This window comes from Chlorocebus sabaeus, chromosome 18 (assembly GCF_047675955.1).
Source record: "Chlorocebus sabaeus isolate Y175 chromosome 18, mChlSab1.0.hap1, whole genome shotgun sequence".
In the NCBI taxonomy this organism is placed as follows: domain Eukaryota; kingdom Metazoa; phylum Chordata; class Mammalia; order Primates; family Cercopithecidae; genus Chlorocebus; species Chlorocebus sabaeus.
The window spans coordinates 51,957,655-51,979,567 of record NC_132921.1 but is presented as its reverse complement, the minus strand read 5'-3'; the positions used below and the strand labels follow the sequence as shown (position 1 = coordinate 51,979,567).

The 21,913-nt window shown below is 36.4% G+C and overlaps 1 protein-coding gene across 2 annotated transcripts in view; it reads right to left on the bottom strand.

Annotated features, from left to right (window-relative positions):
- Nucleotides 1-3,257: 3,257 nt before the first annotated feature.
- The window catches only part of DSC3 (desmocollin 3), a 52,704-nt gene continuing 34,048 nt past the window's right edge, over nucleotides 3,258-21,913 (bottom strand). Inside the window, exons 10-17 of one of the 2 annotated variants that reach the window (XM_073006410.1) lie at nucleotides 21,280-21,536; nucleotides 21,026-21,168; nucleotides 19,810-20,034; nucleotides 17,042-17,266; nucleotides 14,829-14,950; nucleotides 10,889-11,146; nucleotides 8,536-8,578; nucleotides 8,356-8,454 (exon numbers count right to left, since the gene is read on the bottom strand). In XM_073006410.1, coding sequence (XP_072862511.1) covers nucleotides 8,552-8,578; nucleotides 10,889-11,146; nucleotides 14,829-14,950; nucleotides 17,042-17,266; nucleotides 19,810-20,034; nucleotides 21,026-21,168; nucleotides 21,280-21,536 — 1,257 coding nt within the window. In that variant the 3' untranslated portion in view covers nucleotides 8,356-8,454; nucleotides 8,536-8,551. Of the gene's footprint in view, nucleotides 8,455-8,535; nucleotides 8,579-10,888; nucleotides 11,147-14,828; nucleotides 14,951-17,041; nucleotides 17,267-19,809; nucleotides 20,035-21,025; nucleotides 21,169-21,279; nucleotides 21,537-21,913 lie in introns of both variants that reach the window. The other variant, XM_007974378.3, reaches the window with a different exon arrangement.

Here is a 21,913-nt window from a genome sequence, read left to right as displayed (position 1 = left end):
ACTCCAGATCACTGACATAATTTGTTTCATTGAATTACCAGGAAAATCTGGTGAGAAAGATTGGTTAGATTCAAAAGTCACAACTTTTTGAAGTACTAGTATAAAATAGCATTTTAAAAAATGTGACAAGTCCTCCATCTGAAGATCTCAAGAGCAGAAATCCTTCACTCTGATTTCCAATTAGTTGAAGGGGCATATAATCCTTGAAATTCAGACACAATCTGTGGATAGAAGAATGAGGAGAATCCTAATTTTAACCTAATAAAATTGTATTTTTATTTCACTCTTGCCACCTGCCTAAATGGGGAGGAAGTCAAGATAAAGACAAAAGTTATGAAAAAATAAAGGCATATTTTCCACATCAGAATTTGTGATTGATGATGTGATTTGTAGTCTAAGTTAATACATAAATACAATCTAATTCCTTCTAAATTATATGTGATCTTTCTGGATCAAGAGCATGAGGTGACTGGCTTTCTTTTGAAGAATACAGCATTTCAAGGTTACACTGAGAAAGGTATTCATGTTACACTACTCTGAGACATCGCTTTGTGGATCAGAGATATCCCGCTTCACTAAGGTAGAACCACAGAATAAAAATGTGACTAAACCAATATGATTCTAAGAAAATTCATGTCACTTCTTTCTTCTCTACTTTTGTTTTCTCTTTCTATGCCATATATGCTTAAGACCTTTTTTAATCTTTCCCCAAATAAACTTATATAATATATATCTGCTTTAAGGTGTCTGTGATGATTCACATTAAGAAAAAAAAAAAAAACTGAGAGATCATAACGTATTAGAAATTTCTGGGAAAGTCTTCTTTAGCTTGGAACACATCACATTATGTCACAGAAACTTGAAAAGTCTATGAGCCATAATTTTAATGTCACAACACAATTCTATAACGGGTAATGCAATTTGTATAGAATCAGATTACATATGTACAGGGAGTGAATCTATTAAGGTTAAAACTAAAATCTATCTTTTAATAAAATAAATTATACATTTGTATTGCACAACACACATTTACCTTAAGGTATCTGGAAAATAAAACAATAAAATCAATATAAATCACATGAGAATTCAGTAGCAAAATACTCAGATTCCTTGTGGAATCATATTGCATCTATTAGTTTGAACCAATAAAAAACACTGGTTTATAGCGTTCACAGTGCGTATGCTCCTCCCACTATGGTTGCATTGGGCATGGGAGGCAGAGGCATATTCTTGAACGGGTAAGTTGCAGCTGTAGCTTTCTTCAAATTGGTTTCTGAAGACCGTTTTCTCTTTGAAATCGTCTTTAGTAACAACAGTCCTGGCACTGTCAATGTGTCTGTTCAGCCCCATGTGTCTATTCCTGTTTGTTCATGGGCGTGGGAGAGGTCTGAGTCACTGAAGGGTGTGTCCCCCACTTTCTTGTAGACACTTGAAAAGGAGCTATGCACACTGGTGCCCAGAGGCAAAGGCAGAACAACAAGGCTCTCCCACCTGGAGGACTCACATGGAACTTACGTAACCCACCCAAGTCCAAAAGAAAAACAACGAAAAGTGCAAACCAGTTTATCTGAAAGGAAATGTTTCTGCCTCTCTGTCATTCATTTCCAGTTGTTCTCTTGTTTGACTAGTGGGTAAGAATCTCAGTTCACTTCTCATATGTTCCAGAAATTTAGCTTCCTTTATTTTTCTATTGGTCAATTTCTATTTAGAGTCCTAACAGAATCAAAGTAGTAGAGATAAATCTCAGTCTTCTGGGATTTTATTTTCACCCCGATGTTTCTGAGACTGAGTGTAAATTTTGCTTACTCCTATGGGGTAATAAGAGTTCTGGGTAAGGACGGCATCTGGTGTTTGGTCATAAACTTACACCGGTGGTCACTGAGGCAGCACTTACCCTGGTCAGAGTCACCTGGGAGCTTCAGACCAGGAATTTCCACGTTAATTTTACGGTTTACTTACATAGTAGCTAACAAGCACTGAGAGGCATAGTTGCTTAAATGGGATAGGAGCTGGGCAATAAGAACAAATCAAACACCAGAAAAGGAAAAAAAAAAAAAAAGTGTTACAGAATATTTGTGTGTATTATAATCTCATGCTTTTCAGGAGAAAACTAATTTCTTCCCCATCTTCCCAGGTCTACCCCACTGCCCATACTAAATCCTGTCGTCTCTCTGTTCTCTGGAAGGTAAAATGTTGGGTAGCCCACAGAGAGGGACAGAAGCTGCTGGGGCAGGGGGTGGGGGTTGGGGGGAGGGTCTTGAGATTCAGTAAAGCACAGTCTGGGAGAAAGATTATCTTACACAGAGGCAAATGTGATCATTTCTAAGTAGATTTGATGCTGCTACTTTTTTGGTGAACTTATTTTAGAGCAGAGGCTAGTATTTTAGTGCAAGCCACTCTCAGTCATGAATGTAAAAAGTCTAGGCAAGGACTCCCTAAAGATGTTCAGTGGTGTTACACAGAACGCGTTCTGGCACAGGAATGTAGCATGTTATTTTCAGCAGACATTACCCTCCAGAATGGATTCTATTTTAGACAGCGTGTTGACTAACGTATAGAGCACGTTGACAGAAAGATGGATCCATTTAGATAGTTCAGATCTGAACAACAGCAGATTTTCAACTCAAGTTTCAACTTTTTAGAAGGTTTTACCCTTTTGAGTATAGATATCATAATCAGAATTATGCCTGGATTTATAAATTTTTATCCATAAGGTATTTTAAGCTTAAATAAAATTAAACAATTTTAATTTTTCCAAAGCAAAGTTAAACTAATTTTTTAAATTATTTCATTAAAATTATTTGAATAGGAATTATTTTCTGCTTACATTTTACAGTAAAAATTGAATCATTTGATTGATTGGCCCCTTATATAAAATTAAACCATTTATAGTATTTGCATTGTCAGTTTTCTTTGTGACCATTTATGCTAACCAATTTTTATAGCTGAAAATTTTTGCCAAGAAGATATGATACTTGCACAAATAACAAATACTTGTACATGCTGTTATACTTATTGTCAGATCGATTTTTGCTTTATCTCATTTGACGTTCCTTTTAAAAATATGCATTTTGAATTTGAGAGAAGACTGATAATCATATTTGTCCCTGAGAAAAGCCTGAACAAGCCCTTTAAGATATTTTAGGATTTCATTCCCAAGTAAAGAGATGCATGAAACGTCCTCATTTCAGTGAAAGAAACCAGACACACAAAGCCACATATGTATGATTTCATTTATATGAATGTCCAGAATAGGCAAATCCATAGAGACAGAAAAGATATTAGTGATTGTCAGGGAATAATACAGGGAGGGGAAGAGGGGAATAACGGCTTAAAAGGTTTCCTCTTGGGGTGATGAAAATGTTCCAGAACTAGATATTGGTAACAGTTGCACAACATTTCAAATGTACTAAAGTCACTGAATTATACACTTTAAAATGGTGAAAATGATGAATTTTAACCACTCATAACCATGTTTTATTAATTTTATCACTTTTTTTAAGTAAAGAGAAAAGAAGGTTCTGAGATTCAAACACTTGCAATCAAAATAATCTGTCGAATAGAGAAGCCTGTAAACATATTCTGAATACTATTTAATTTTTCTGTCCATGAAACTGAGCCTAATTCTAAATAATATAAGAGCCAAAAGAAACTGTCTAGTCTAGTATTAACCTTTTTCTTAAATTAAAAATGCTATTGGGTTGATAGGTGCAGCAAACTACCATGGGACACATTTACCTATCTTACAAACCTGCACATCCTGCACATGTATCCTGGAACTTAAAATAAAATAAGTGTTATCAGTGTTCATTGTGAAAAAATCAATACAGAAAGAATAAATTATCAATTCCATTGTCTGGAAATCATGTTTTGAGATTTTATATATATATATACACACACACACATATATATGTGTATATGTGTATATATGTGTGTGTGTATATATATGTATATGTGTATATATGCACAAACTTTATTTCCCTAAAAAGAGATTAGATATTGTTCGGTAGTATATCCAACTACATAATTTTTCCAACTACCTCACACTTGTAATTATTTTACTATGTGCAGGCAGGGTTCTATGTACTTTAAGTATATTAACTAATTTAATCATCCAACGACCCCATGAGGCTGGCATTGTTCATTGATTTTAATGAGAAAGCTAAGAGAAGAAATAAGTAGCCTTTCAAAGGTCACACAGAAAGTAAGTGACAGACCTGGGATTCATATCCAAGCATTCTGGCTCTAGCGTCCATGCTTCTCAACCATTATGACCCAATATTCAACCAAATCAATACTGAGGGACACATGAAATTTATCCAGTATTTTGCTATTACAAACAAAAATCCAATGAACATTCTTGAAGCCATACACAAAAATAATGGTTACAATAGAAGTTACTGGAATTGAAATTTTGGTTCAACCTATATTAAAATTTAAGGCTTTTGATATAACTAATACATTTTTGAAATGATCAGTCTTACACTTGTGGGGGAGCACACTCCTGCATTGGGAAAAGATTCACTGTGAAGCACAGAGCACCTTTATGGTTGGATCATCTTGTGATTAAAGTTCAGGCGTTATCTATCCTGTAAGTGGCAGAATCAAGACTGCAATATTGCTGCTTTTCTTTTTAACTCATGTTTTCCCTTGACTACACTGCTCCTCAAAGTAAAACCCCTGTGTCAGTGTACTATTCATGGAATACTCTGCAATTATATAACCACCTTCTAATACTTTTAATACCCAATCAAAGTGTATTATACATATGTATACATAGATACTCATTTGTAGAGTTGTGCTTCAAAATAGTGATCTCTTCCCAACATTACAATATATATTAATGATGCCGACAATTTGATAATGACCCATTGTCCAAAATATTCCCCATTAGTACAACAAAGACATAACTGAGTATTTCTATTTCCATGCCAGCCATAAGCACAATTTTGCAATGTGATCATCTTAGAATTATTTAATCTCTAAATACAGCAAAAACAAGAAACCAAGTTAATGTTGTTTTATTACATCCCCCCATATCTGTAAATATTACTTTACACATCCAATTTCTGCTTATTTTAAGCAGCCACGTTTCTTTAAAAGCAAAGGAACTTCTTTTAACAGCAGTATTAAAGCTCTGTTTAAAACGTTGCAAAACAAACCCCACTGCATTTTAGACAGCTGCTTCCTTATAAAAATAAGAAAAAAAAATCTGTACATTAACATAAAGATTCCAAATCATTCACTGGGGGAGAAATGAAAGCTTTAAAAATATATTTTCTTGCACACTCAAATACCATAAATTTCATTTTACACATATAAGGAAATAATAATACTACATATGAGAAAGTCAAATAAAACATAGAAATGAATCCCTGAAATTAAATTTTCATTTGAGATGAAAGAATTGCAAATTAGGGCATACGTGCAGACCAGGTGGTTTTCAGCATGTTCAAAGAACAAAGAGAAGGTTAGAGGTTTTATAAACAGGGAAGTGATACTGGTTGCTCTTAGAGAAAGTTTGTCGGCACTTGTAAGGTCTTGGGGAGGTGGCACGTTTTGATTGGCGAGTGAGGGAGTGTGCAAACCACAGTGGGTGTTTCAGTAGCCATTAGATAAAACTGGCTTCTGGTTACAGTAGACAATTTCATCAACGAGGCTTGCAGAGAACTCCATTCTCAGAGCAATATTTTGTGCCCTGAGTTTTCTCCCCCTGGCTTCTCTACTGTCTTTTGGTTATTTCAAGATTGATCCAATTCGTATGATCAACTTTCACACATGTTCAAAATGATTACATTAAAATAAGAAAACTTTAAACGGAAAATAAGGCCAAGCGCGGCGGCTCACGCCTGTAATCCCAGCACTTTGGGAGGCCGAGGTGGGCGGATCACGAGGTCAGGAGATGGAGACCATCCTGGCTAACACGGTGAAACCCCGTCTCTACTAAAAATACAAAAAATTAGCTGGGTGTGGTGGCGGGCGCCTGTAGTCCCAGCTACTCGGGAGGCTGAGGCAGGAGAATGGCGTGAACCGGGAGGCGGTGAGCCGAGATCGCTGCCACTGCACTCCAGCCTGGGCGACAGAGCGAGACTCCGTCTCAAAAAAAAAAAAAAGGAAAATAAAAAGTGTAAATCTAAAACACATATATTTCAGGGTCAAATTAGAAAACAAAAAATGTAGGAATAAATCAGAATTTTAGATACCCATTTAATTCATAGACCTTCTTAGTGCCCAGAGGGAGGGCTACAGAAGGAATACAGCAATTCCCATGAATGCCTTGTTTGTTCTGCACAACCAGTTCAGGCTCATCCTGCAAATGCCTTCAGACTCATCATTCAGTCAGCTCTGTCTCCTTGATTTCTCACTCCAAATAAGGTTAGCCATAGAGAAGAGGTTGGCTGATCCCTTAGCGGACTCAAATGGCAGTTGCCATTGGCCTGGGAAAGGAAAAGGCAGTGCCAAGCCTACTCATCATTCAGTCAGCTCTGTCTCCTGGATTTCTCACTCCAAATAAGGTTAGCCATAGAGAAGAGGTTGGCTGATCCCTCAGCAGACTCAAATGGCAGTTGCCATTAGCCTGGGAAAGGAAAAGGCAGTGCCAAGCCTAGGAAAAAGTATGAAGTAGATTATGTTGCCTTTACTCTCACCCATAGTCCTTGTGTCCTCTCATTGCCCTAGAAGGCCTGCGTCTTCATGTTGCCCTCTGACTTCCAAATGCCTTACTTAGGCTGCTTTCTCCTAAAGTTCCCTCTGTTCTAAAATGACAACTTGATCTTTTCCTTTTATACATTCAAAGTTTCTATTTCTTCTATTATTTTAAAATTTCTCTGGAGAAAGCAAACTGATTAAAAATTAATTCACACTGAAGGATGGTGGAAAACCTGGAGTATTTGTCACTTAAGGGAATCTCCGCTGGAGGCGTTGCTGACAATGTTAGCAGAAAGCTGAAAGAAGGGGGCCCACGAGGCCTGGCTTTCCTTGATTCACGCCAATACCACTCAGAAGAAGGGTGGTAAGGAGAAAAATGAAATTTTGTAGCTCTCAGGCCCTGATCAGGTGTCAAGTTTGTGGGGCTTAGGCCTAAGGACAGTCAATCTCCCCAGGGTGCTTTCAGTGAGATCCACCCCTCAGCTCCCTCTAGCCTCTATACTCCGGGAGCACATGGCTATTTGGTTCTAAATTAAAAAGATGTTGGTCAATATAAGAGAGAACAGAAACAGCAATAGAGGATTTAACTTCAGTAAAGGTAAGTTTTAAAATGTTTTTGTTATTAGCTCCCCAAAGAAACACCTCATCTCTGGACCCTTGCTACCAAAAAACAGGGAACCCTAGCTACAGCGAGTATTCCCAAGTTTGCTACCAACTTGTGGATACAGAAATCTTGAAACAGACTGCAAAGCAAACCTACTGTTCCATCGGGTTCCCTCTTTCCTTTCCACAGAAACCAGAAAAGTTTAATTTGTTTACAATTTTAAACAAATTACACAAATTGGACAGGAACTATTTCCTGATAGACTCAGTTATAATGCAGCATTTAAGAGCTAGGCCTAAGAAGCTCTCTCTTTTTTCTATTGTAGGACAAACTATACCCCAGCCTCATTTCAAGTTTTTACAATTTTCCTCTTTGTTTTCATTTTAAATGTTGCATTGATTAATAATAATATATGTACACACATTTTTTTCCAACTATATTCCTATGGAAAATTGCTACTTCATGGGGCACTTCAACAAATTTTGCCTCCAAAGTCAAATGAATTTGGTAGTGCAGTAGAGGTGAGTCCCTATTCTTTATGAGCTGCAACATTTAAGTTAATTCAGTCTTCAGTGTTTCTTTTCCAAATTTTTCTTCACATAGTAATACTCAATATTTCTTGTTTATTTTTTAAACTATCACTCAAAGTGAATATATAATAATGTGATATTAGCATAACTTAGCTATTGTTGGACTAATATTTATCCAACATATTTATTACTAAAATATCTGTAAAAAAAAAAAAAAAAAGAAGAGCAGATGCTTTAGAGACCTTAATTCCAATGCTGCAGCTTGAGATTTACTAGTTGTCTGTTTTAACATTTTTCACTTTTTGGAAAAGATAAGCAACAACATGCTTAAAAAATATAAATTGGTGAGTAGTATAATTCAAAATTGAGAAAAAAAAAGTCATCATATACATACATGTTGAAATCGAACTTTACAATATTATTTTTGGAAAACTCCAGAATGTCTGGCAAAGACCTAATTGTAGCACTGTGACATTATCTCTTTGTGCATGCTTCTGCTAATGTAATAAATTTGGGTTCCAAATTATTTAAAAAGTCAAGGCCGTCTTCTTCCTGTTTTTCACTGCAGCAGCCCACAGAACCAGCTGGAGATCCTCTTCCCTCGTAGTTATAAGTAAGGACATAATCTTGGGATGGCATGTGGTCTTCATTCTGATTACATCGATGCAATTTCTGTAAAATTTTTAAAAAAATGAATTGTATTATAGTTTTAAACAACTTAAATATATGAACATAAAATTTATTTTTATTTACCTTTTATGTTTAATTTTTAACCAGTGTGTCCTCTAATGGATTCCTACACACAAAAAATGCACATGATTGGTCTATATTACAACCATACCATAAAGTCAGTATAGTTTACATTTCTAATAATCCACATAAGTAAAAAATTATATATACAAGTGTTATATTTAAATACATTCAAGTTATCATTAAACGCTTATCTCTAAATTTTATACACAGAGGTCAGGTTAGTCCAAAAAATAGAGATAATAGTCATACTGTTTGGGAGTTTGAGATTGGATGCCAAACAATCTTGGTTGTGAGTCAAAGCTCTAGCTTTACCAACTAGCTATATGATTTTGGACAAGTCACCAAATATCCTTTAGTCTCAGTGACCACCTAATGAGATTATTTTAGAAATTAATGACAAAATAATAATGCATAATACACATATTATGCCTAGCACATATTAAATGTAAAATACATTTTAACTAGAATCACTATTATATGCAGTTATAAAGTAGGTAGGATTTACCAATTTAACTTCAGAATCAAGTTTCCAAGATACCCAAAACATGGCAAAACATATATATGCACTGAAAAGTTCAATGAAATTAAAAAGAATGAACATAACCCATATTGCAAAAACGGGGCTTTTGTAATAAAGACGCCATGCATTCAGCCACATCTACCCTGTCTGCCACTGGCCTGTCTGCCACCTCATCAACTGCCATGTCTCCTCCTTTTCCTCACCTGGGCGCCCACTCCTCGCCTATGTGGAGCTCATTGGCATGACTTACGTTCTTTCTTCATGACGTTGTTAGCCTTACCTCCCATTACCTGGTGTGCAATTGAGGAACCCTCCTAAGACTATGTCTTAAGCTTCACTCCATCTCAACCTGATCTTACATGAACACTGACTGTCTAGAAGTAGAAAAAGAATTAACACTTGAATTTGACCCTCCAAAATGCTATGGATACATAACCTACAGCCCTATACCAGAGTATCACCCATTTGCATTCCATCCAAGGATGAAAGGTCCACTGTTTGTCCTGCAATGGCACTGGTATCCTCTGATAAAAGAGGTAAAAATTTAGTTCAGAAGAGTGTCTAATCCAGTGGCTTTCTATCTAGCTGCACATTTGAATCATCTCAGAAATGTAAAACAAAAACAAAACAAACAAGAAAGCCCAAATTCATTAAATAGGAATCTCTTAGAGTAGAACACAGACATCAGTATATTTTAAAAGCTTCATAGCGGATTTTGCCAGACCCAGTGGCTCATGCCTATAATCCCAGCACTTTGGGAGGCCAAGGTGGGTGGATCACTTGAGACTGGGAATTGGAGACCAACCTGGGCAGCATGGCAAAACCCCCTCTCCACAAAACATGCAAAATTTAGCCAGGTGTGGTGGTATACACCTGTAGTCCAAGCTACTCAGGGGTCTGACATAGGAAGATCACCTGAGCCCAGGAAGTCAAGGCTGCAGTGAGCGGAGATTGCACCCCCGAACTCCAGCCTCAGCGACAGAGCAAGACCCTGTCTTTTTTTTTAGGGAAAAAAAAAAAAAGAGAAATAAAGAAAAGAAAGAAAAAAGCTTCCACTTCATAGGGGATTTTGGTATGAACAGAGAATTCTTTATTTTAATTCCTTCTTTCTTTCACATTCTTGCTTTCCTTAGAATAAAAGCACTTTACATTTGCATGGTGCTTTGTATATTTAAAACATGTCCTGCAATGGTGATGATAGTTAATAATAGTATATTGTATATTTCAAAATTGCAAAGAAAGTACATTTCAAATGTTCTCACCACAAAAAAATAAGTATTTGAGGTGATGCGTATGTTAAGTGTGATTTAGTCATTCTACATTGCAGACATAAATCATAATATCACTTTGTGCCCCATAAACACATTCAATTATATTTTGTCAATTTGCAATAAAATAAAAAATATGTAAATCATGCTATTTAATCTTTATCCTAAAACTGCATTCAAACGTTTGTGTTTTCACAGAGAAATACAGATTTCGTTTGAAAAGTTTGTCATTGTGAGGAAGTAGAATTGCTTTCACATTCTTCTATATCAAAAGGGTTCATGAGGTAAACACACAACTAAAAGTGAGATCTTAGTGAAGAATGTTAAAAATCTCCAATATTTATGGGATTTTATAAATTAAGTGAAATATGACAAGTGAAATAAAATCTCTTTTAAATTAATGTAACAAAATCAAAGAGCACAGGAAAATGAACAGAGCAAGCAAGAGAGGGCCCACAGAAAAATACAGAAAAGCAGTTTCTGAAAATATACGTTAATTTGAATTTTTTACTCTTCTCCATTCAGAAGTTTAAATTTTAGAGTCAAAACACCTAAGGAAACTCACTTCACCGAGACGGGGCTGAGTGAAACTGTGCCACTCCGAGTAGGTGTATCTGCAGTTGTCCACCTCCGTGTGTCCTCCCCTGCAGGAGTCCAGGGTGTGATGGTGCCCAGCCCCCCGGCAGGATTCCAAGGTCTGGTTTCCTCCTTTCATCATTTCAATGGTTTCCTGTCCTCCATTTTTCATTCCTGATCCCACGGTGCCACAAAAACCTTGGCTAGAGTTGTTGGCAGTCTGGGTCATAAATCCATTGGCAGAGCACTGAAATAATAAAATAAAATAATTCATGTTGAGAGGAAATGGATTCTAAGTTGTCATGAGAAGGCAAAGGAGAGAGGACATTTATTCAACCTTTTTATTCATTCATTCATTCAGCAGACATTTATCAGTTTCTAATTATGTGCCCAGCTGCTGTCTTCATTCATTTTGTGCCGCTATAACAGAATACCTGAGACTGGGTAATTTTTAAAGAACAGAGGTTTATTTCTTACAGTTATGAAGTCTGGGAAGGCCAAGATCAAGGAGTTCACATTAGGCGAGGGCCCATCCCATGGCAGAATGTGGAAAGGCAAAAGAGCAAGAGTGAGAGGGAGAGGGAGAGAGAAAGAGAGGAGCAACAGGGGACTGAACTTGTTTTACAATAAGCTTTCATGATAATAAACCCATTCCCATGATAAGGACAGTAATCCATTTGTAAGAGCAGAGCCCTCATGATCTAATCACCTGCTAAAGGTCTCACCTCTCAACACTGTTGCATTGGGGATTAAGTTTCCAACACATCAGCTTTTAGGGACAAATGTCACCCATAGCAAATGCAAAACCCTAGGGATATAAAGATAGGCATAGTCTCCTGATGGCTCCAAGAAGCTCTTTTTTTTTTTTTTTTTTTTTTTGAGAGGGAGTCTGAGTCTGGCTCTGTGGCCCAGGCTGGAGTGCAGTGGCCGGATCTCAGCTCACTGCAAGCTCCGCCTCCCGGGTTTACGCCATTCTCCTGCCTCAGCCTCCCGAGTAGCTGGGACTACAGGCGCCCGCCACCTCGCCCGGCTAGTTTTTTTTGTATTTTTTAGTAGAGACGGGGTTTCACCATGTTAGCCAGGCTGGTCTCGATCTCCTGACCTCATGATCCGCCCGTCTCGACCTCCCAAAGTGCTGGGATTACAGGCTTGAGCCACCGCGCCCGGCCAAGAAGCTCTTATTCCAAGGAGAGAGAAAAACAAATACTTTAAGAATGTAATTACTCTACTATGTAGGTGAGCACAAAATGTTACAGGAGCACAAAAGTAGAGCATTAAAATTCAAATCCAAACAGGGTAAGTGAAATAGACTGGAAAAACTCTGAGCTAAGAGACTAGGGACTAGGAGGAGTGGGACAAACAAGGCAACCACTGCAGAAGGTTCTGGAGGCAAAAGGCAAACAATGTCCTTCAGGGGTCCGCAACTTCAGTCAGTTGAGAACAGCTACCACATAAGATTGGTTGTGTGTTCCATGAAGGCAAATAGGTAGATGGTACAACTCACTGAAACAGGAGGAAAGATGTGCTTGTGGGCAAGAGGAGAGTGAGCAACTAAAGTTTAGATACGGTAAACTTTAGAAACATGTGGGATGTCCAAGATGAATATATGAATATGCGGATTTGGAACTCAGATGAGAGCTTTGAGCTGGAGATATAATTCTGGGAGTCACTCCCAAATAGGTGATAGTTGAGGCCATGGGAATAGAAGACCAATCCCGAGAAAATTGTCAACCAAAAGAAAAAAGGGCTAAGGATAGAACCACAAGAAAAATCACATTTTAAGGGGTGAGTAAGAGACAGCTGTGACAGGCCAGATCTGAGTAGCCACTGAGACAACAGAGAAAACCAAAGAGGCAGGATTCTGAAGCCATGAAGAGAGAATATGATAAGGAGTGGGAGCAACCAATGATGTTAACAACAACCAATGATGTTAACAACAACAGAAAAATCACAGCAAGGTAAGAATGGGTTCACTTAAAGTATAAGTGTCCATTGGATTTAAGTGAAAGAACAGCCATTGATCACCTTTGTCGAAAGAATTTGCAAGGAGTGCTGGGTAAGCAAGAAGTAGTATCATAGAGAAATCAAATATAGTTTTTTCTTTCCAAAAGTTCAGTTTGAAAGAAAAAGAGAGATTTGGAGGGAACTAGAGGATGACAAAGAGTCAAGGAAATGCTTTAAAATGAAAATGTCTTCATTGAACATTAACTTAATACTGGAACTTCACTCCAACCCTCTGAGCTATAGGACAGAAGTTTAGTTACAGTGGTAATCTCGACATGTCAGTTTTCATTACAAACAGTCACATTACTTTCAGGGCAAGAACTTCCATTACATTCAGGTTCCTTTGTGCCACCTTCTTATCAATTTAAATATTTTTCTACTTAAAATGCAGTCTTTAACTAAATTGAAAGATTTTTCAAGTGCAGATGATTTAATGAACCTGAAATATATCTACAAAGTCATATTTATATTGCCTTAGAAAAAAATACCAGAAAAAAAGAATTGAAAAGTAGCCATTTGGTGGCAGTGCTACCCTATATTTTTTTACTTAGGTTGCTGTTACAATAAAATTCAATTACAAAAAAGGAAAAAAGCTCTCCTCATTATTAAATCTTCTTGATGGTACAGTTTTGTTGTAATAAACACAAGTTCAAATGTCATATTTCTAAGTGGATAAAAGAGGAATTTAAAACAAACTAAAGCAATGCTGAACCTACAGAGCCAGCTTTCATATTTTCTATTCTCTGCTCCTTTCTGTCCTCCTACAGCCGCATTTCCCAAAGTTCATTCTCACAGGGTATCAACAACTCCTTATCCATGTCAATAATTTCCAAGTTTACTTCTCCAGCCCTGATTATTCACCCAACTCCTAACCCCATGTGCATGCTTTCAAATGAAATTCAGATCCAAAGCTAAAATCATCACTTTTACTCATTGTATTAAAGCAAGTTTATAGATTCAAGAAGAAATTTTATGTTTTTGTGTAAATTAATATTTCCAAGCTCCTTTTAGAAGTGTTCCTAACACAGAACAGGTAAATATTGTGAAGTGGCCACTCAATATAATCAGCTCTAACATTAAATGGCAAAGAACAAATATTAAGTAAAAGTCTTATAGGTTATGCTGTTTTCCTCTCCTTTAGCTATTCTCACCATCTCTTCACTTTCAAACCCTTCTTATTCTTTAAGTTACCAAATAAGCTGTACCTCTTGTCACTAGCCTTTCTGGTTGATCCAAACCACATGAGTACACTTAGGTATCACAGGAATTTTTGAACGCTGACAGTGCTTTATCATATTGGTTTATTGTCATGTTCCTGTTTTGCTTTTCCATAAAAGTGGGATCTATTTCTCATAAATAAGTTGACACATTTTTGAGGAGAGAACATGCCTTGTAAGTACTTTTGTATATACATATATACTTCACACAAAACAAGAAGCATAAAAGCACCTCAGAAGTCCCAAGAAATATATAAGGAAAGAGTGGCAGTAGTCTTCCAAATCCCTCTCCCTTTCTTTTAGAAATATCTCATTGATACTTTCCTAGTGAACTTGAGAACTTTTAGCAAGCTTTTTTCCCCATTATAAATGGTTAACAAGTTACATAAACAAATTATATCTGGAAATATACATTGTAGAGTGCAGGCAAAACAAATTATTGTTATAATATATTCTCACCATCAAAGAACAAGTTGAAACTATAACACTAGAGTGCAAAAAAGATAACAAAAACAATACATCTGGATCAAGAAGTTTAATAAATTACCGCTATATAAACATTTGCATATTGACAGACAATATTTATGCCTACTAAATCTGATTCAATTAAAAATATAAATTAACTCCTAAATTCTGAAATGAGTTTATGAGGATGAATTAAATAAATTATCAGAGATACAAATACATATTTATTTAAAAATTACTTACCACTGTATCATCTCCAGGTGCTTCTGTGTTTGATATAATTAAGTTTTGCTGTGCTAAATCTTCAGGAAAACGTTTGCCTTTAGTTGCACCCAGAACTCCACATACTAAAGTTAGCAATACAGCTGAATTTAAAAGTAAAAATAAAATAACTTATTTTAGCATACATAGAATAAAATCATTATCATTTATTTCTTACGACCTAAGGATCAAAGTAGAAGATAAAGCCACTAAGCATGGCTTCCCATGAATTATCTTGGCTGTTCTAAGTTAACATGTCACCAGCTAGCTTAGATTTTAGAATCAGAAGCAATCATCTGTATTTTTTTATTATCTCTCTCTAATTGTTTGAATTCTGCCCATCAAAATAAAGTACTTAGAATTATGAGTTAAACAGTACATAAAGAAAAGAAATCGCCAACATTTAAGACAAAGACTTTGAAAAAATTTACTGATTCCCCCCAAAATAATTTCCCCACATGAAAATGTAAAAAGAGAATTGTGTACAAAAAAACATGAAAAAGACAGACTGCTTTCCTAGAAAAGATTTATCTTAATTGAACCTACTTTGCATCTTGCCTATTAAGAATTCTTATTCTAAATCATAATTGTGGGAGATTGAAAATACATGATAATTAAACTAAGAATAATAACAACAACAATTCTTTCAGTCTAAAAGACCCTATAGTGCATTGGCAAAATCCCCAAACTCAGACCACTACATATTTTTGTATGGCCTATGAGCTAAGACTTTGTATTTTTAAATGGTTGAAAAAATTCAGAAGAATAAGAGTTTATAATGTGAAAATTACATGAAATTCAAATTTTACAGTCCACATGTATTGTTCTATTGGAACACAGTAATGCCCATAATTTATATATTTTTATAGCAATGTTATTGTTTCAGGGACAGATTTGATTGGATACAATGGAAAACACATGGCCTGCAAAGCTTGACATATATACTATCTGGTCCTTTACGGAAAAAGTGTGACAACTCTTGCCTATCCTACATGGCCCCACACTACCTTTCTGGCTCCATTTCCTAATCCTCTTCCCTTTGTCCACTCTCACCACACTGGTTTCCCTGCCACTCTTTGGTTTCTCCAGACATAATCACAAATTAGGGTCTTTCCATTGACTTCCCTCTCTGACTGAAAGTTCTTGCCCCAGGCATTCCACCTGGCTAACTCTTTCACCTCTTCCAAAAATCATTAAAAATAATCTTCTCAGGTCTGACCTCTGTATTGAAAATTGCAATCACTGGCACCAATACCCCTCTCACCAACACACTCCATGGCACTACAGATCCTAATTATTTGCCTCTCTTTTTTTTCCTCTATAGCATTTAATTTATTCATTAACTGTCACAAGGCAGATTGATTGTTTTTGCTTGTTTGTTTGTTTGTTTGACCTTCTCTATTTTTCCTAAGCACCTAGAACGGTTTCCTGCCTACAGTAGGTATTTGATATATGTTTATTTTTTGACTTGATGAAAAATAATGAACACATTAGAAATTTACTATGTACTGTTCTAAGCACTTCACATGCATTACCTTATTTAATACTCAGTGCTACACCATATGGTAGGCTACTACAATTATTCCTTTTACAGATGAGAAAATTGAAGCACAGTTAAGCAATTTGTCCCAGGTCACATGGCTTACAAGCGATGAAGCCGGGTACAAACCCAAGCAGTCTGATTCCTGAGTTTTTTGCACTTAACTTCTACTCTTACCACAAAACAAAGCTAATCTAGGCTGGAGGAGGTTAACAGAATTTAAAATCGGCAAGATATACCCAAGAAGAGATACTGCTGAGAACAGAACATCTTCCATAACTGTGTGACTGGCAAAAAGATATGGAATGAAAGTGGTTTTTAGTGGACTTTCCGAAGGCAGAAATTTTAGATTGTTCTACTTAGCCCTAAAAGGAATGGCACTGGAACCAAAAAATAAAGGCTATTTGTTTGTCAGATTCTGCGAAATCTAAGGAATTTTCAACAATTATATCTAAGCATAAAGTCTTTTATCTCAAGAAGGATCATGTTCCCTTCACAGAAAATATTCAAACAGAACTCAGGTAATAACACAAAAGGAACTTGGAAAGAGACTCACACCTGATGGATGCTTGGACAAGATTATTTTTTAAAGATCTTTTCCCGCACCTAGATTTGTTATTATATATTTTAAGTTCAAGAAAGTGAAAATACTTACAAAAGAGCAGTGCTATACCCAGTAGTATTGCGAGGATTGCCCATTTTCCAAGTACTACTCCTGCGCTCCTTGAAGTCACACGACACTGAGCTGGATGAGTACACTCACATAGATTAACTCTCAATAATTTTGTTGCAGCTTGGCCGGCCCTGTCTTTTACAGTAATAGGAATGGTATATTCTTGAAATCCAGCATTTTTCTGATATGAAAGACGGGCGGCTGTGTCTGAAAGAAAATAAAAGAAGTTTATTTTTTAGTGATCATTTATCATTTATCATTTGTTTCATCACGCTTGTTTTTGAAGGTATCATTCTCAAGGAACTGCCTGCCACATGAAAATAAATAAAAATGGAGGACTATCTTCAACCCTTTCAAACTCTAATATTATCTTATATGTGTTGTCCCTTGTAATTCCTTAGAAAGGAGCCCTTAAGAAATAATTTGGCATTGGAGTGGCCCAGTAGTGTTCTAGTAATGTTTATATATACAAATTAATAATGTTAGGTTGGCTGTTAACATACGCTTCAAGCATTTTTCTTTAGTACCAATGTATCTACAGGTACACACAAATAGTTTCTGAAGTTCACATTCTCTTATCCATTGACCTTCTAGTATTTGCACATTATTCATATGGAAAAGGTAATTTTTTCAAAGCACAATAGATTGTTTACGATTAACGCCTTGTATCTGGAAGTAATCTTAGTACCAGAAGCTAATTAATGTCACTCAGGCTACTTATAAGACTTACACAAAACAGAAATGTCTATATAACAATTCACTTTTATCAACTGTGATAGTCAATTTTCCCCAATAGTCTTGGTCTATTATGTTAATGACCATAGTATCAACTAACCAAAAGCTCCACAGAATTTCAATGGCAGTTACAACCTCCCTGAGTTTTTATAATAGAATAAGTAAAATGAAAAAGTAGCATAAAACACACCCTGGAAGTCATCTGGAATTCCTAAGCCTTGATTAAATGCTCTGCTGTAGCTGTAAGAATTTCAAAGATTTTGGCTACACCTCGTACCTGAAGGCTCCCTAGAGGAACATGAATTACCGCTTGGATTTACTTAGGACTTCCTCACTCAATACCACACTGTGTCTAAGGTAAGATCCTTGAAATCCCTCCATTCCCTGAAGACAACAAGTGGAGCCATAGTAATGTCTTATTCACAGTAGTGTATTTGCCTCTGATTTTCCTTCACTCACCTATGCTCCCTTCATATTGCCCTCCTGTCACCAGTGTCACCTTTAAAAGACGTAAATCCTGGGATGGCATTGCCTTACTTGCACATTCCCAGTGCATAACTGCTGTTGCCTACTGTACCAAGGTTAGTCCTCTCAGCCTGGCACACAAGGCCCTTCACCACCAGATTCCACCCTTTCTTCCACCCAACCTCTTGGCATTCTTACTAAAACTTTCTAAACTCTAATGACATGGATGTACTAATTCTTCTGGTATGTTTCTTCTTTTATGCACATTATTAATCAATTATTGAACAAGCAAACATTTATGAAGCAGTTAGTATCTACTAAGCATTAGGCTAGGTGCTAGAAGTACAAAGATGAATTGCAAACGCTCTAGGAAACTCATGTATTGGAAGGGAGAGGTAATCAGATGTTAATACAACAGGAAAGGCACTGCAATGCAAATAACAAAGGGTCATGGTGCCACTCCTTCCAATTCAAGACAAACTTCAGAGGTGGAGCATCTCAGCTGGGATTGTGTCTGTCTTGTTCATCTGTATATAAATCCTCAGGATCTGGACTAGTGCTTAATAGATAGTAGGTGTTCATAAATATCATGAAAAAATATCATACTCATAAATATCAAGCTAAGAATCGGAAAAAGAGGTATTCTATGTAGATAGGGCTATACACACAAAAGCCCAGTTGCATGAAAGAACATGGCAGTAACAACAGAGTGAAGTATCGATGAAGTACAGAACATGACACCCCCCATAAACTGCTACAATAGGCAGCAGCCCCTCAACAGTCCTTCTCATATCCCTTTCCATATCCCACCAAGTTCACTTCCAGGATACCCTAGAGTGCTTAGTCTATACACCTGAGTTCCTCACTTCCAGAGTCAGCTTACAATACAATTTAAACTACACATCTTCTGCTCTCTCCTCACCTCACTGGTGAGAAGAGAGCAGATGGAGTCTCCCTCTGTGCCCCAGGCTGGAATGCAGTGGCACCATCTCTCAACTCACTGCAACTTTTGCCTACTGGGTTTAAGAGATTCTCCTGCCTCAGCCTCCCCGGTAGCTTGGATTACAGGTGCCCGCCATCACGCCCAGATAATTTATGTATTTTTAACAGAAAGGGGGTTTCACCATGTTGGCCAGGCTGGTCTTGAACTCCTGACCTCAAGTCATCCACCCATCTAGGGCTCCCAAAGTGCTGGGATTAGAGGCATGAGTCACCGTGCCCAGCCACCGGTATTATTTTTAAAAACACACACACACACAAACACACACACATACACACACAGTTTGTCTTAATGATAAGCTGCCCAACATTTTAACAAAGCTTTTCTTTGTTGTAAATGTAAATTTTGCCTTCATAAAAATTACAACTTCTTTCATTTTATATATAACAGAGCCCCCATACAATATTTATAAAAGGTTAGTTTATCCTTCTAAAATATATTAATGAGACTCAGTTTTACTTCATGCTTTGTGTAAGTAAGCAAGTCAATCTATCCTCCAGTTATTCTCAGTTATTTCAGAGTTTATAACTCATTATTTTTTTTAAAATACCATTAACTTTGGTGAGGCTCCACAGTCTACTGATTTCTGGAGAAGTATTTGGCAAACTGAAATAAAATGGAGCTCCATGGACAGGTTCATCAGGATCAACAGCTAAAATGTCGGTATACCCCATTTTTGGTTTGCATATGACTACATATTCTTGAAGTATTTCTGGTGGATTATCATTTACGTCTTCAATGTCCACAGCAAGTGTTCCAGTACATGACCTATTATCTAACGACAGAGGAATAAGGTTTAGTGTTATTTTAAAATTATTTTATAGTTTCTTAAAGAATAAAAAGTCAATTCAATTATATTCCTTTTTTTTTTTTTTTTTTTTTTTTGAGACGGAGTCTTGCTCTGTTGCCCAGGCTGGAGTGCAGTGGCACAATCCCAGCTCACTGCAAACTCCGCCTCCCAGGTTCATTCTATATATGATATCTGTTTTTAAATAAAGTGATTATTAAAGGAAATGATAAATAAATAAGAATATAGATGGATAAATAGAATCTGCAGCTAGTCTGAAAGGACTATTGCTACTGATAATATCAGATACAACTGCCAATAAATCTTTTACCAGAATTACTACCAAATAAAAATAAATGTCTCAATTTCAATCTCTATTTTTGGGGGTTCCAGGTGCCAGGTGTTAATGAGCAGTAAAGTGGTTACAGATAAGATTTCTAATCCCAGGATATATTCAAACCACTAGGAAGATATTTTTTTAAATATAAGATTCCCAGGCTCCACAACCAGAGATTCTGATTCAGTTATTCTAACAAAGTATCTACAGAGTATTCTTTTTATTTTAATGTGAAGACAAGGTTGAAAAACTCTGGGTTACTTTAAGGAACAGAATTCAAGAAAAGGATCACTTTGACGTAATATTCGGCTGAACATATAGTTCAATTTAAAGCTCAATTTAAAGTGACACAAACAGATGTGGAAGACTGATGAGACCATTTTATCTAGTTTTAGATTTCAGTTTTATTTTTGTCCTCTAGCACAGAAAGATATAAAAATATAAGGTCCTGCCCTATTGGGGATATAAAGATAAATAAAACATGGCTTCTTGTCACCAGTTTCACCTTGTTAGATAATTAAGAGAGACAGAAAGAGTCTTTAATTTCAAAGAATTCCATATACTTACCACCAAAAAAACTGCATAATTATATTTTATTCTCTAATTCCTTTATAAAATACCAGATTAAAACTTCTTTTTTACCTTTGTCTATTGCCAGGACTGTAATATTATACAACTCATTTTTGGGAGTTTCGACCTCCCTATCCAGGATTTTGGAAGTTATGATTGACCCTGAAATTTCATCAATGGTGATCCAACCTTTAGGATCACGCAATTTTTTGTACCTGTTAATAAAAAAAAAAATAATCTTTAGCATTAGAAAATGTTTTCAAATACGTTACTATCTCAATGATTACAAATACATTATTAGTATGTGGTTATAGATTTATTTTTACCTTAAACCATTGCCATTTCTAGTTTCGGGGTCATATGCCTTATAGCCATTGATCTTTGACCCCACTGCTAAGTTTTCTTTAATCCGCACATATTGGGCTGCAGGGGTGCATTCAGGCCCCTCATCCAGATCCCTCACATGAACTGTAACCAAGGCTCTGTTCAACGCTGTCACTCTGGGTATATCTCTAGTAAATGGTGCTTCATTGTTTACTCCAATTTCCAGGTTCACTTGATGGTTTTCTTCATAATTCAGTGGCTTTAAAATAAAGTCCATGGATGTCATTATCAGTGTAAAATACATTTGGTATTTCAAAAGGCAAATGAACATTTGTCATTCTGATCAGTGATGCATGAATTCTATGTTCACATTTTGTTAACACTGTTTTATCCCTTGCTAGAAAGAGAGTGGATCCTGTGCTAAGCCTTTACCAAGAATGGTCCAAAAGCTTCTGCAGGTGGTTTTACAGAGTCGGACAAAAGAAATTCCTGAAGTATTTTTATATTTCACTCTTACTAAGGAAAATGATTCTGATTCAAAAACTAATGCAAACAGATGACAGTATTCTTATGGCCCTCCTTGGAGCACTGTCTAACAGGCTGGGCTAAGGGTCACCTGAGTATGGGAAGGTGCCT